The following is a 16,674-nucleotide window of genomic DNA, read 5'->3' as shown; positions in this document are numbered from 1 at the left end:
CATCACTCTACATCTATTTCTCTCTTTCTTTATCTATCTATATTTATTTATCCGGCTCTCAATTTATCTAGATTTCTCTATTTCTCTCTCTCTATCTCACCCTCTCTATTAATCTCTCCCTGTCCATTTATCCATCTCCTTATCTCTTTTTTCTCTATTTATTTACCTTTATTTACTTCCCTCTATGTTTATCTCTCCCTCTATTTATCTCTCTTTCTAACCATATCAATCTCTTTCTCTGTTCCTGTCTATCTCTCTGTTTCTCTTTCCCTTCCCATCCCCTCTATTTTTCTATCTCTCTCAGTTTATTTCTTTCCATCTATCTCTTTCTATCTCTCTATCTCTGTGTATCTATTTCTTACTACCTTACTCTATCCCTCTCTATCTCTTTATCTATTTTTCTCACTCTAGTTCTGGCTGTTTGTCTATTTCTATCCATCTATACCTCTCTATTTCTCTCTATGTATGCATATTTCTATTTAATCATTTTTTGTAAAACCTCTATCATCTTTTTACTTACCTACCTCACTCTGTCCATCTTTATCTCTCTCAGCCTATCCTCTTTCTCCTCTTGATATTTCACTATCTGTCACTCTATTTAACACACTTCATTTTCTACTTTTTTACTTATTTATCCATTCATATTTCTATCAATACATTTTATTTGTCTACCTATTAGCAATTACATGCATTCAGATAGCACCTTTGATGTAATAAAACATTGCAACAAGGAACATTTTAATGAGCATCTTAAAGTAAGCAAAAAAAATGTGGAGAAATTTCAGTTTAAGGCCCAAGTAGCTGAAGGAATGACGACCAATAATAGTGATTTAAATCAGGGATGCTCAAGACGCCAGAATTAGGTAAGCAAAAACTCCACAAAGTTTAGTCTTTTATGTATTTATCTTTATATCAATTTAACTCTGTCTGTTGTTCTAGGTCCTGTCTTAGATGGTTATGCATTAATCTGCTGATCTCCTTTCCAAACTGTTTGTTTCCTTATCCACCTTTGTCTGTCTATCAGTCCATTCAATTGTGCCTGAGGTGTATGTCATAAGATGTTATACCAATGAATTGTCAAATAGACATAATATAGGTATATTCTGGATTAGTGGTGCTGGAAGAGCACAGCAGTTCAGGCAGCATCCGAGGAGCAGTAAAATCGACATTTCGTGCAAAAGCCCTTCATCAGGAATACAGGCAGAGAGCCTGAAGGGTGGAGAGATAAGTGAGAGGAGGGTGGGGGTGGGGAGAAAGTAGCATAGAGTTGCAGTGGGAGAGGGACTCCCTGAGATTCTTGTAGAGAGAGGGGGAAAACTTCCTCAAGGCAGGCATCCTTGCAAGAGGCTTCACAGTAGGGTTAAAATTAACTAGGTAAAAACAATGACTGCAGATGCTGGAAACCAGATTTTGGATTAGTGGTGCTGAAAGAGCACAGCAGGTCAGGCAGCATCCGAGGAGCAGTAAATCGACGTTTTGTGCAAAAGCTCTTCATCAGGAATACAGGCAGAGAGCCTGAAGGGTGGAGAGATAAGTGAGAGGAGGGTGGGGGTGGGGAGAAAGTAGCATAGAGTTGCAGTGGGAGAAGGACTCCCTGAGATTCTTGTAGAGAGAGGAGGAAAACTTCTTCAAGGCAGGCATCCTTGCAAGAGGATTCGCAGTGGGGTTAAAATCAACTAGGTAAAAACAATGACTGCAGATGCTGGAAACCAGATTCTGGATTAGTGGTGCTGGAAGAGCACAGCAGTAAGAAAAATCATGAGGGGTTTGTACAGAATGAAATAGGGAAATAAAGCTCCTATTGGTCAAAGTATGAAGAACAAAAGGGCACACACTTAAAGTCATTGGAGGGGAAAAAGCAATTAAGACGTGAGACAAACGTTTTACACAACTGATTTGAATCTGGAATGTACTGCCTGAAAGTGTGGTCAAAACAAGTTCAGTTGAGGAATTCAAGAGTGAGTTAGATTTTAGGTGAAAAGGAAGATTGCGTAGGGCCACAGAGAGCAGGTTAGGGAGTGGTACTTGATGAATCACTCTTTCAGAGTAGTAGTGCAGACAAATGTTTCTGTCCTATAACTATTCTGTGATTAATAATCTGTCTGTTGTTTCTGCTGGCAGTTCGAGATCCAAAAGTAACACTCAGAGAAAAATGGAGATTTTCTAAGGTCATAGCCAGGACCATCAAAAACATTATTGTGTTTGTCTGTATAACAATGGCGCTTATACACCAAAGTGTGAACTGTTGGGAAATATACTTGAAAGATTTGATTAGATTTTGTACAACTGATCATTTGTTTCTAAACATCATCCTCACAAGGTCCTGACACAGAGCTGTAGACAATCAGTGTAGCTGGCTCCTATGCTGTCCATATATTATTCTTAAAGGTTAAGTGTCATTAATCACATGCCATATGTTAGTGTTATGATTAAGCAAATATATTTCTATATCTCTGGATTAAAACCTTTTAAAAACTCTGAGTGGAAACATCTTTTCCACATCTGCTCTATCTAGGTCTCTCTGTATTCTGTATGCTTAAATCAGATCCTCGCCTTATCCTTCTAAACTCTATCGAGTGCAGACCCAGAGTCCTCAATTGCTCCTCATATGACAAGCCCTTCATCCCTGGGATCAATCTTGTAAACATCCTCTAGACCTCCTCCAACAACAGGACATCCTTCCTTAGATACAGGGCCCAAAACTGGTCACAATATTCCAAATATAGTCTGACCAGAGCCTTATACAGCCAGAACAGTACATTCCTGTTCTTGTATTCTAGTCCTTTTCAAATTAATGCTAACATCGCATTTGCCTTTCCCCATTTAGAAAATTGTCTATGCCTCCATTCTTCCAATATTTTATATTTTCCCACATTGTATTCCATCAGCCACTTCTTGATCCACTCTTGTAGCCTGTCTCAGTCTTTCTACAGCCTCCCTGCTTCCTCAACAATATCTGTCTCTCCACGTATCTTTGTGTCATCTGCCAACTTAGCAACAATGACCTCAATTGATTCGTCCAGATCGTTAATGTATAACATAAAGACGAACCCCATGCAGAGCTTCACTGATCACAGATTGCCATCCTGAAAAAAAGACCCCTTTAACCCCCTTTATCTGCTTTCTGCCAGTTAACCAATCCTCTATCCATGCCAATACTTTGCCCCTAACACCATGGGCTCTTATTTTATTAGCAACCTCCTGAGTAGCACATTGTCAAAGGCCTTCTGGAAATCCAAATCAATCTGGTTCTCCTTTGCTTAACTTACTGATTACCTCCTCAAATAATTCTAACATATTTGTCAGGCATGACGTTCCTTTGACAAAGCCGTGTTGACTCAGCCTATTGTACCATGCACTTCCAAGTACTCAGCAATATCATCCTTAATAATGGTCTCTAATATCTTACCCACGACCAAGGTCAGGCTAACCAGCTTATAGTTTCCTGTCCGCTGCCTCCTTCCCTTCATTACATTAGCCATATTCCAGTCTGCCGGAACCCTTCCTGGTTCTGGATCAGTGGTGCTGGAAGAGCACAGCAATTCAGGCAGCATCCGACGAGCAGCAAAATCGACATTTTGGGCAAAAGCCCTTCATCAGGAATAACCTGACTCCAGTGATTTCTGAACGATCACCATCAATGCCTTACAAACTCCTCTGCCAACTCTTTCAGAATTCTTCTCCCTGCAGTTAGTCACTACAATCACCTCTGCAACCTGACTCTCTCAAAGCAGGAGACACTGCCTAAAAGGGTAGTAGAGGTGGGAATCTTCAGAACTGTTCAGAGCTATTGAGCCCAAGTACCTAAAAACTGGAATGGATGAGATAGATGTGGGGGCGGGGGCAGTAAGGAGTAAAACGATAGGTGGGGATAGAGCCCAAAGAGAAAAAAGAACAGTTGGACAGACAAAGGAGTGGATAACGATCTGGCTATGAGTGTGAATAGCTGTTAATGGAGACTAGCCGAAAGTGAGGACTGCAGTTGCTAGAGGTTACAGTCGAGAGTGTGGTGCTGGAAAAGCACAGCAGGTCAGGCAGCATCCAAGCAGCATGAAAATCGAGATTTTGGGCAAAAACCTCTCATCAAGGCAAACAATAGATAGGGTATAATGCAGACTGTGATAACAAGGCCTGGTGTGTGGGGTCGGGGCCTAGGACATGGGAAAGTTCAGGCCCTAAAATTATTGAACTCATTATTGAGTCAGGAGGGCTGCAGGGTCCCCAAACAGAAAACGAGACGTTGTTTTTTCTAGTATATCAGCATTCCAATATGCTTCATCACAAGTTTTACTGTTTTTCCTTCTGATGCGATGGGCCAAAGGGTCTTTATCCAAACTATAAAAAAAACTCTATTACTGTGTAAAACATCCTTGCCCTGTTATATTTTTCAATCACGTCGCCTCCTAAACTCCAGTGAATACAAAATTTAAAAACAGTGGGTGCTGAAGATCTGAAACTAAAATTGAAACTCAGCAGACTTGGCAGTGTCCGTGGAGAGAATTCAGAAGTTAACATTTTGAGTTCAGTGACCATTCTTCAGCTTCAGTGACCAGAACTTCTGCTTATGTCCAAATCATGCTTATGTTCCAGTGATTGCGAGTTTACATTCATTTTTGTCCCGGGCAGGATGCTGTAGTCAGGAGGAGAAACTCCCTCCTCCTCCAGCAGCGGATGATGTCACCCGGTGGAATGTTTACATTGTCGCAGAAACTGACGGCGTTCCATTTCCATTGTTGAATGGTTACATTGTTTCCCCCGGGGTTCCATCAGTCTCTGATCCTCACCACAAGGATACACACGGGGTCAGACACAGACACAGACGGACCCGGCTTGTCCTGCGCGCCACCATGAACTGCAGGTCGCAGATCCTGGAGCTCACCGTGGAAGCCAGGCAAATCGAGGAGACCGTGCTGGCCGTGCTCCACACCGTGCTTCTGCACCGGAGCTCGGGCAAGTTCCACTACAAGAAGGAGGGCACCTACTCCATCGGCACGGTGGGCACCGAAGACGTGGACTGCGATTTCGTCGACTGCACCTACGTGCGGGTCTCGTCCGACGAGCTGGACCGCACGCTGCGTCGATCCGTAGGCGAGTTTAAGGTGAGTTCGCTCTGCAGACTTCGTTATATCTCTGCTGTTTTGTGTATTTTTTTAAAAAAAAGCGACGCCAGCTCCAAGCTCGGATTCATCATGGATCGAGTCGGTTGGTTTCGGTTTATGTTCAAATTCAAGCGCTTCCATTGTCTGCATTCTTCTCATAATGATTTACAGAGTCTCCAGGCCTACAGTTGCAGTTTCAGCCTCACCTTGGTCGCTGGCACTCTTCGATCAGGCCTTCCTCCACACCCCCATGTCTTGATCCCAAAATCAAGGCTGAGATTGAGTGTGGTGTTCCCCGAGGTGCCCCCGGCCTTTTGAATGGAAGCCCACACCTGCACTGTGAGATAGTTGTGAGGGATCCCCATAAGGCACAATTTCAAAACAGAGTAGTTCTCTCCGGTTTTATAGGTTTGATCAGATTTGATTTAATGTAGCCACATGTACCATAGTACAGTGAAAAGCTTTGTTTTGTGAACAAAGCAAGCAAGCACATACAGATAATCACAACCACCTAGTGCTAGTGCTTCCAATTAAACCTGTTGGACTATAACCTGGTGTTGTGTGATTTTTAACTTTATACAGATCATAGGGTGCTTAGACAGAGGGAGGTATAGAGGGCTACAATGCACAAAGCAGATCAATGTTAACAAGATCAGCATTATTTGAAGTTAGAAAGGTCCATTCATCAGTCTAATAACAACAGGGAAGAAGCTGTTCTTGAACCTGTTGGTGCCTGTCCAAGCTTCTGTATTTTCTACCTGAGTTTGGAAGAGAACGTTCAATATTGCAGTGAATTGATGTAGCAACCCAGGGGGATGTCCTGAAAGTTGACTTAAAACCAACTTTAAACCCAGCACGGTGGCACAGTGGTTAGCACTGCTGCCTCACAGTGCCAGAGACCCGGGTTCAATTCCCGCCTCAGGCGACTCTCTGTGTGGAGTTTGCACATTCTCCCTGTGTCTGCGTGGGTTTCGTCCGGGTGCTCCGGTTTCCTCCCACAGTCCAAAGATGTGCAGGTCTGGTGAATTGGCTATGCTAAATCGTCTGTAGTGTTAGGTAAGAGATAAATGTAGGGTTATGGGTGGGTTGCACTTCGGCGGGTCGGTGTGGACTTGTTGGGCCGAAGGGCCTGTTTCCACACTGTAAAGTAATCTAATCTAAACTGTTGCTGGATTTGTGAGAAATTGGCTGGGAGAGTAAATCAGTCCGCTACTTTTTTTTAGATTAGATTACTTACAGTGTGGAAACAGGCCCTTCGGCCCAACAAGTCCACACTGTCCCGCCGAAGCGCAACCCACCCATTCCCCTACATTTACCCCTTACCTAACACTACATGGCCAATTCACCTGACCTGCACATCTTTGGACTGTGGGAGGAAACCGGAGCACCCGGAGGAAACCCACGCAGACACGGGGAGAACGTGCAAACTCCACACAGTCAGTCGCCTGAGGCGGGAATTGAACTCAGGTCTCTGGCGCTGTGAGGCAGCAGTGCTAACCACTGTGCCACCGTGCCGCCTACTTCTGCTTGTTCAGGCTCAATCTAATCATAAGGAAAGTATTGGGAGGTAGTGTGAGAGTGAGGTGGGGTATCTGGGTATTTGTAGTGAGGGCTAATTGTCAAGAAGTGCTAGTAGGTGAGAGATGGAGTGAACTGCATTGAGCAGTGTGAGAGGTTGGAATTGTAGTATATTGGAAATGTATGGAGCTGGTAGATGTCAGTTTACAGTTAGGCCAGCCATGTGAGATTTAATTTCTTTCGCGTTGCTTATGGGTTCTTGGCTGAGAACCTGGGAGTTTGCCTCCTTGGAATCTTGCTCCCATTCCTTTCTCGGGGTATGCCTACTGCCCCTCCTCCATTACCATTCCTGGAAGCACAGCCCAGCTCCATCACCAATGTCTCCAACAATGCTTCCACCACCCTCAACACCATTTCCGTGTCCTGATGTTCATTTGTCTGTCATTTAAATGCCAGCAACATTGCGTGTGGGCTTACCTTTAAGGGAGTCACCATGCCTTTCAAATGAGCCATCTATGTCCAATTGAAAAGGCAGTTTGTGCCTCAGTTTAACACCTCAACTGAAAGAGAGGACCTCTTACAGTGCAGCGTTGATGCAGTACTGGAGTGTCCAGGCCAGCCAGCCCAATGAGACTGCTCTGCCATTCATTGAGATCATAGCTGATTCCTGACCCAGCTGAGTTTATCATGAAGGGCCTGCCTTCTACACCTCAGGCACGGTGATCCTCAGGTTAGACTCGCCACCAGTCATCTCTCTCTCTCTCTCTCTCACACACACACTCACAAGAGAACAGCATTATGGTCCTCTGGGACTATGGCAATTTTACTTTTCCTCTATTCTAGATGCTGATCAATGCTACATACTCAGGGAACATTCGTATATCAAGTTATAGTGTATGCTAGGAGTTAATTGTGACCACTGTTACCCTCAATTTTCTCCTGTCGCTCTACAATATCACTTGCCTGGATGAGCACAGGTAAGCTAATTAGCCATCAGCCTGGTTAGAATTAAAAGTCACACAACACCAGGTTATAGTCCAATAGGTTTATCTTAAAGCACTAGCTTTTGGAGCGCTGCTCCTTCATCAGGTGGTTGATGAAGGAGCAGTGCTCTGAAAGCTAGTGCTTCCAAATAAATCTTTTTTTACATTAGATTACATTAGATTAGATTACATTACATTACAGTGTGGAAACAGGCCCTTCGGCCCAACAAGTCCACACCGACCCGCCGAAGCGAAACCCACCCATACCCCTACATTTACCCCTTACCTAACACTACGGGCAATTTAGCATGGCCAATTCACCTGACCCTGCACATCTTTTGGACTGTGGGAGGAAACCGGAGCACCCGGAGGAAACCCACGCAGACACGGGGAGAACGTGCAAACTCCACACAGTCAGTCGCCTGAGGCGGGAATTGAACCCGGGTCTCAAGCACTGTGAGGCAGCAGTGCTAACCACTGTGCCACCGTGCCTGCCACCGTGCCGCCCACAAATCTGTTGGACTTTAATCTGGTGTTGTGTGATTTTTAACTTTGTACACCCCAGTCCAACACTGGCACCTCCAAGTAAGTCTGGTTAGAATAGAGCTACCTGCCTTTTCTTCATGTTCCCTATATGACCAAAATGTACCTCTCCATAGCTGTTTGAGAAAAGAAATTTCAGAAATCACACTACCTTCTGTGTGAAAAATTGGTTAATGATTGGAATAGTTTATTTCAAATTTCAATATTGGCCTCCTGGTTTGGGATTTGACACAAGAAAACCAGTTTCTCTATATCTATGTACTTTTAAATCGTTTTACCATTTTAAATACCTCAATCCCAAACCTTCAAAATTCAAAGAAATACAAAAGAAAAGGTTGGTTTATGAGGAGAGATTGAGTAGATTAGATTACCTACAGTGTGAAAACAGACCATTTGACCCAATGAGGGCAGCACGGTTGCTCAGTGGTTAGCAATGCTGCCTCACAGCACCAGGGACCTGGGTTCGATTCCCTCGTCAGGCAGCTGTCTGTATGGAGATTGCATATTCTCCCCGTGTCTGTGTGGGTTTCTTCAGGGTGCTCCAGTTTCTTCCCACAATCCAAAGATGTGCAGGTCAGGTGAATTGCCATGCTAAATTGCCCATAGGGTTAGGTGCATAAGGCACGGGTAAATAGAGAGTAGGAGAATGGATCGGGTGGGTTACTCTTTGGAGGGTGGGTGTGGACTTGTTGGGCCAAATGGCTGTTTGCATACTAATCTAAAAAAAAAATCCACTCCGAAGAGTGATTTTTTTTTTAAGATTAGTATGAAAACAGGCCATTTGGCCCAAAAAGTCCACGTCAACCCTCCGAAGAGTAACCCACCCAAACCCATTCCACTACCCTACATTTACCTGTGACTGTGGGAGGAAACCGGAGAACATAGAGGAAACACACAGACATGGAGAGAATGTCCAAAGTCCACACAAACAGTCATCCAAGTCAGAAATCGAACCCAGGTCCCTGGCACTGTGAGGCAACAGTGCTAACTACTGAGCCTCCATACACCTAACACTATGGGCAATTTGGCACGGCCAATTCACCTAACCTGCACATCTTTGGACTGTGGGAGGAAACCCACACAAACACAGGGAAAATGTGCAAACTCCACACAGTCAGCCAAGATTTGGACTATACTCTTTGGAATTTAGAAGAACAGGGGAGGATCTTATATAAACATTTAAAATTATGAAGGGAATACTGTAGATAAGATAGAAGCAGGGAGGTTGTTTCCACTGGCAGGTGAAACTAGAACTAGGGGGCATAGCCTCAGATTAAGGGAGAGCAGATATAGGACTGAGTTGAGCAGCAACTTCTTCACCCAAAGGGTTGTGAATCTGTGGAATCCCTTCCCCAGTGGGGCAGCTAAGGCTACCTCACAATGGTTTTTAAGTATAGGACAGATAGCTCTTAACTCCTTTACTGTTCAAAATCTATGATGAGCAGGCGGGTAAGTGGAGCTGAGTCCATGAAAAGATCAACCATCATCCCATTGAATCTCTGAGCAGGCTCAATGGGCCAGATGATCTACTGCTGCTTGTATTTCTTGTGTTCTTATGTAAAGCTTTGCTCAAAATTTAGCCTGCTAAACTCTAGAATTTCTATCAACTTAAGCTGCATTCAATTCCCTTCAAGAACTAGATATTTCCCCAAGTTTTGGTATTCAAAACTGAATGAGGACATGCTCCTGGTAGCCCAGATTAAAAATACAATTGTATCTGGAATTTAGGAAAAGATTATCTGAACTTTAGCATCAATTGGATGTGGGATCATTAGCTGACATCCCACTTACTAAGTGTACATGATCAGACTGTGGAGTCCCCAAATACTGGATGAGATTGAAACGTAATATGATTCCAACCTGGGACCTATGGTCTACAAGGTTTAGAACCCCCCCTCAAACTTACTGTAATTTCAAGAATTGTGCATTCAGACTCCAACATAACAATTATATTTGGTTGATATTTTGGAGTAATGGATCTCACCCCTCATTTGCCTTATGCCATTTTCTCTTAACAATAGGATGCCCTTCGTAATTCTGGAAGCGATGGGAGTGGTCAAATCTCCCTTGAGTTCTACCAGAAGAAGAAATCACGCTGGCCATTCTCAGATGAGTGCATTCCATGGGAGGTATGGGCCTTCAAACTCAACGTGGTGAACCTGGCCAATGAACAGGAGAGGCAGATCTGCCGTGAGAAGGTGGGCGAAAAACTAGGCGAGAAGATAATTAATATCATCGAGGTCATGAACCGACATGAGTACTTGCCCAAAATGCCGACGCAATCAGAGGTGGACAATGTCTTTGATACAAGCCTGAGAGATGTGCAGCCGTACCTGTACAAAATCAGCTACCAGATCACTGATTCTCTTGGGACATCCGTTAGTACTACTATGAGGAGATTGATTAAAGACACACTGGCTTTATAATCAGTCCAAAAACTATCAAGAAAGCAGCTGACAACTGTTGCATTCTTGACTCTTTTCCCTCAAATTTTCCATTCTGCTGCTGTTACTTTTCCCTGTTTAGCTAGTTTTGGGGAGTCGATCTGATTGAAATATCAACGGATCACATGCATGATTTCTTCTGAAATTTCATAGATTCATGCTTAGCACCTAGAAAATTTTTCCAAGCTTACATATATTTATTTTGTTGAAATAGTCAGGAAACATTGCACATTACTAGAAATGGCTCCAAAAAGAAGTATTATTAGGACAGCTAAGTTCAAGAAATCCACTTTGATTTATTCTCTTGATAAATCAAATAACCAAAATTGTCCCGACCACTGGAAAGCTTCTTGTTTTTGGAGGACTACAGGCAAGGATGTGGTCAGACTTGCAAACAATTCTTTTCAAAATGGAACAGCCAAACAATGGAACACATTGCCTAGGCTCCCATGTAACGAATTACCACTGAGAGGTAATTGACAACTGCTGATATCTTGAGACTGTTCCCCAGGACGACATATTTAATACATTCAGGTGAAAACATACAATGGAGGAAAAGGGGTTGTATCATAAGAGTATATGAACATGTTTGATATATTAGTGGATGCAGTATTTTGAAATTAATTTTGGAGGCCTGGTTTTAATTTTTGTAAAGCATAATTCTCTGTAATAAAATTGAATAAACTATAAATCTTTTTAGTAACTTTATGACACTTCGTTCTGGGTAGCTCAAACTGTTGGAAACCATTGGGAGACCACTTTGACCTTATTGTTTACTGCAAAGCATCAACAACTCGGACATAGATAATCCTACAAAGGAAGCTGGAAAAATAGTGAAGTAGAACGAAGGGTGAAAATTCCAAAGCACACAACGTGATGACTGGAAGTCGTGCCATTGCCAGTGGAGCTAGCTTCAGTGGGAAGATCACAAGCTGTCCAAGTGATTTTTGGGAAATGTTTGTACATAATTTCTAGTGTTAATTTCAGTTTTGTTTCTTTTATATAGTTAATAAATTAGTCAAAAACTTGTTTGCTTTAAAAAGCTCAATCGAAAGAAACTTGTGTTTGAACATTTTCCCCATTTGCAATAAGTGATGAAAAAGATCCTTGAGTCTCATACGGTTGAGGACACGTGATGTGTGTCTGAACTTTTTTGTTTCCTTTTTGGTTAGCCTGACATACATAAAAACCTATTACCAGGCTTAAGAATCTCTAAACCAAACTATTGAAAAATTTACAAAGGCAGAAGTTCTCTGTTATGGAGAGCACATCTCTCCATCAGCTAGTTCAAGCAGAGGGTGACATTATCCAAAGCTCATTGTATTGGAGAATGCAAAATGTTTCGCGAGAACTCAAGCAGCTAAAGCCATCTGGACTCCCAGCGTGGAATCATTGGTAAACCTCCTGGTTCTTGTCAAGAAAGGGCTACCATACTTAGCTGGAGTTATGTTTTTTTCTTCTTTGAGATGTGGGCTATTCTGACCAGGGCAATATTTGTTGCCCATCCCATATTACCTGTCTGGGTCATTGTAGGGCAGTTAAGAGTTAGCATGGGTCCAGAGTCGCATATAAGTCAGGCTAAGCAAGAGTGGCAGCAGATTTCTTTCTGTCAAGGACATTAGTGAAGTAGATGGGTTTTTAATGAAAGTCGATGATAGTTTCATGGTTTGTCACCATTACTGAGATTAGCCTTTAATTCAATTTTTGTTAATTAATTGAATTTAAATTCAATTCATCTCTCCACTTATTTCTCCACCCTGGAGGCTCCCTCCCTCTATTCCTAATGAAGGGCTTTTGCCCAAAACGTCGATTTTCCTGCTCCTCAGATGCTGCCTGACCTGCTGTGCTTTTCCAGCACCACTCTGACCTAAACCCTGAATTTGAATTCTACCAGCTGCTATGACTGGATTTAAACCTAGGAGCCCAGAACATGTTTCTGGGCTTTAAGATTACCAGGTCAGTGACAATACCATTATGCTCCCATTGTACAAGAAGTTTGACAGATCCCACTAAAGCTGCTATCTAAGTTTATTTTGGGGATGGCCATCCTAGAACAGTGTGAATCTATTTGGCTTAGCATTATCGAATCTTAGAATCCCTACAGTGTGGAAGCAAGCCATTGGGCCCATTGAGCTCACACTGACCCATCGAAGAGCATCCGACCCAGACCCACATCCTACCTTGGTCCTGTAACCCTGCAATTCACATGCTGGATCTACCTGGCCTGCACATCTCTGTGCACTATATGCAATTTAGCATGGCCAATCCACCTAACCTGCACTTCATTGGACTGTGGGAAAAAATTGGAACATCTGGAGGAAGCCCATGCAGACATGGGAAGAATGTGCAACCTCCACACAGTCATCTGAGAGTGGAATCAAACCTGGGTCCCTGGCGCTGTGAGGCAGCAGTGCTAACCACTGGACCACCATTAAAGCCTGTAGTCATGAGACTTGTCACTGAGATATCATTGGCAAATACATCATCTTAAAACTGCTTGAACTCCAAAGACATCCCCGTTAAGATTAAATGATGGTCACTAAGGATATAAGAACTAGGAGCAGACAATTCAACCCCTCGAGCCTGCTCCACCATTCGATACGATCATGGTTGATCTTACCTCGGCCTCAACTTCACTTTCCTGCCCATTCTCCATAAACTTTCAACCCATTACTGATCAAAAATACACATCTCTCCTTAAATTTACTCAGCATCCACGGCATTGGTACTGAATTCCACAGATTCACAACCTTTGAGAGAAGTAATTTCTCTGCATCTTGGTTTTAAATCTACTGCACTTATCCTATTCACTGCTATCTGTTAGTTAACCAATGCCCAATCAGCAAGCATGGGTGGCAGCAATTACAGGATAAGTTACCAATTCCACTTTACTAAAGGCAGTACGAATCCAGTCAACGGTCAAATTTGATTATGTCTCCGTTAGGAGAGAAGTAGCTGATTTCAGGTGAGGTATATGGAGGTGCAATTGATTGGTCTAAGGGTCCTTTGGCATTGGGGGAGCAAAGAAAAATAAAGTGACAGGCTTCATTGGGCACTGTCCAGTGACTCTTGCTGAACAGTGCAGACTTGTGCACAGATGCTTCAAGAAGCTCAGATGCTTCTTGCGTCCAAATAGCCACTAAAATCTATTGAGTTAAAGTGTGGAAATTCCCATTTACGAGATATAATGGAACACTGATGCCTGTGGAATAATAGACGAGAACAAGTCGATGAGGATGGGAACAAAGAGAAAAAAGGGGAGTGTGGTGGGATGGCAGTGAGGAAAGAAAATGCTTAAATTGCAATTCTCAATGATTCTCAATTCTGATTCATGCAGAAGCTAGCAGCCTGACAGATGCATACCCGAAAAAGTTTGGTTGTATGATCTTAATTATGTTGTCTATTTTAAATTCGGCTGCCCACTATTGTGCAAAACAATGGATTTTTTCTCAACCCAGCCATTGTGTAATATTGTCTTTCATGTACCATGGAGCAAAGCGAAATAAATTGTATAATAAGCTAGAAAATTGTTAATGCGCTGCTAGAAATTGCTCAAATTTGACCATCAAAGAGATTTATGGGAATTTAAGCAAGTGTAAATGTTCTGAGAAAAAAATAAAATAAAAATAAAAGGAAATTTAGGATTAAGCTCATTTCTATGGTCCTGTAATGGGATTGATGCTGTTAGTCTTAATTCAGTAACCAAATTAATAATTGAGGTCAGGCTTTGAGATGCATTCACAATGATTCGGCTGATACTTCAGTCACAACATTCCCAACAGAAACATTGGCTGAGATTCTCAGGCTGAAAGGGTTCTCACATGCTGGTCAGAGAGTGAGTGGGGAGCTCCTGTCAATCACCTTTTCTCAAACATTTGAGTGACCAGCGTCAAGCTTTCCCGTGATTGCGCTCCACGGTGGTATAAGTCCCAGCTGTCGAACAGTTGGTGGTAAAGCACTTGCTGAAGGCTCAGGGTCATCATAGAACCCCAGGTCAAGTGTGAGTGAACCCGGGATGAGGGAGAGGAGTTCGGTTAAAATGGGGAAAAGAATTCAAAAATGCCGAAAAGTGAGGCATAATTTTTAATTAATTTCGAAGTTAGATTCCAAAATATGGAAAATAGTAAGAAATGTCAGCTGTTATACAGCCTTAGATCAGAAAGTGTCCTAGCCATTGGCTGATTAGAAGCTTGAATAAGCAATTTTGTCTGCTGAACTCTGTAATAAGCCAATAGCAAAGATAAAGTTCTATATTATGTTAACTATGTTAGTTAGCTCAAGGGTCTTCTACTTCATAAACAAGATTCCATTCATATTTGCAATGCTGTATTGAGCAGTAATGAAATTATGGCTAATTCACCAGTTCATCAATGATAATAAATTAATCAGGTTAGTTAAGATGAGATTTCAGCCAAATCAAGGGTAAACTAATCATTCAGCTAATACAGCACAAGGCTGGACTCAAAAGGGTATAAGATAAGGAAGATTATGATCTTCAACACACAACCAAGAGAAAAGGAGGTGGACTATGTTTAACAGGAATCCAACAGCAATAAGAGCAGACCAGGAGACAACACCTCAATCAACTGGTGTTCATAAAAACATAGTGATTATTGTCTTGCTACGTTCCATTTTGTTATATTGGAGCTTCTACTTAATAAACCTACCACTGCTTATACCAAATGCTTTGTACCTGATGTGGTGTAAACTAAAGGTTGTAAGTGTTTAGGGAGGGTCTGAGGCAAGGGTAAATGGATGGTATTTAAAGCCCTCCTATGCCGGATGCCGGTCTGTGCCTGGTCACGAGAGAAACATTACCATGCTACCCATTTTGATCTGCCCCCATTCTAAGAGACGGTTCAGGAAGTGTAGGAAAGGAAGCTGACCTATCATTTAGTAAGATCATGACTTGTGGTTGTGGTCTCAACATCCCTCCCCATAATGTGAACTTTCACTGTCTATTAACAATCCATCAAATTCAGCCTTGAATAAATTCAGTGGCTCATAGGAGGAAACTTCCTCAATATAAACCTTATCTAGTCAACAAGATTTTATATGTTTTAGGAAGATCTGCTTTTCCTTCTTCTAAACTCTAATGAGTATTAGCCAAGCCTTTTCAACCTAAGATTAAGATGGCATAAATTGAAGCCATCCCCTCTGATTGAACCTCCTCTGAACTGCTTCTAATGCAACTGAATATTTTTTTCCCAGCATGAGACCAAAACTATACAGTTCTCCAGATGTGGTCTCACCAACATCCTGTACAGCTGCAGTAAATCTTCCCTGATATTATATTCCATTCTTGGAATAAACTACAACATTCCATTTGCCTTCCGCATTTCTTGCACTTGCATGCTATCTTTGTACCAAGATACACACATCCCTCTGTATTATCAAATTCTAGCAACTTTCTCAATTTGCATCGTATACTGGTTTTAATTCTTCCTAACAAAACGGACAAGTTTTATTTTTCCCTGGACACCGCTATTTGATTTATTATATTCTCATGTACTGAGATACAATGAGAAGTATTGTTTTCCATGCTAACTGGACAACTCATATATAACATAAGTCCATCAGGGTAATAGAACAGAATTCAGAATATAGTATTTCACTGCACCCCCTCTGTAGCTGTAATATCAACTTTAATGTAGGAGAGGTCTGTTCATAAATCTGATAACGGTGAATAACAAGTTGTTTTTAGAATCCATTGATACGTGTTTTCAAACTTTTGTATCCTCTACTTGATGGAAGAGTGTGGAAGAGAGTATCACCAGGGTGGGAAGCTCTTTAATTACGTTGGCTGCTTTTCTGAGGTAGCAGGAGAAAGTGAGGACTGCAGATGCTGGAGATCAGAGCTGAAAATGTGTTGCTGGAAAAGTGCAGCAGGTCAGGCAGCATCCAAGGAGCAGGAGAATCGACGTTTCTGGCATGAGCCCTTCTTCAGGAAGTTCATGAAGAAGGGCTCATGCCCGAAACGTCGATTCTCGTTTCTGAGGCAGCAGGAAATGTAGACAAATCATAATTACAATCAAAGTCCTACAGCATGAAGACAGGCCCTTTGGCCCAAACTAGTCCATGCCGAAC

At 42.4% G+C, this 16,674-nt stretch overlaps 1 protein-coding gene across 1 annotated transcript; it reads left to right on the top strand.

Annotated features, from left to right (window-relative positions):
- Positions 1 to 178: 178 nt before the first annotated feature.
- Positions 179 to 14,547, top strand: atg101 (autophagy related 101). The gene is made up of 3 exons (XM_043701386.2): positions 179 to 863; positions 4,627 to 5,099; positions 10,165 to 14,547. The coding sequence occupies exons 1-3, from the start codon at positions 842 to 844 to the stop codon at positions 10,567 to 10,569; spliced, it is 900 nt and encodes a 299-aa protein (XP_043557321.1). The 5' UTR covers positions 179 to 841; the 3' UTR covers positions 10,570 to 14,547.
- Positions 14,548 to 16,674: the final 2,127 nt, after the last annotated feature.

The sequence above is a fragment of the Chiloscyllium plagiosum genome, unplaced genomic scaffold, assembly GCF_037043375.1.
Source record: "Chiloscyllium plagiosum isolate Xiang-an unplaced genomic scaffold, Cpla_swu_hap1 HiC_scaffold_12, whole genome shotgun sequence".
NCBI lineage: Eukaryota > Metazoa > Chordata > Chondrichthyes > Orectolobiformes > Hemiscylliidae > Chiloscyllium > Chiloscyllium plagiosum.
The sequence above is the reverse complement of the archived record's forward strand: the minus strand, read 5'-3'. Positions and strand labels throughout refer to the sequence as shown.

Coding starts and splice junctions, on each gene's coding strand:
- atg101 (XM_043701386.2), top strand. CDS start 842: ATGCTCAAGACGCCAGAATTAG. Junction 864..4,626: donor GCTCAAGACGCCAGAATTAG/GTAAGCAAAAAC, acceptor TGTCCCGGGCAG/GATGCTGTAGTCAGGAGGAG. Junction 5,100..10,164: donor GATCCGTAGGCGAGTTTAAG/GTGAGTTCGCTC, acceptor TCTTAACAATAG/GATGCCCTTCGTAATTCTGG.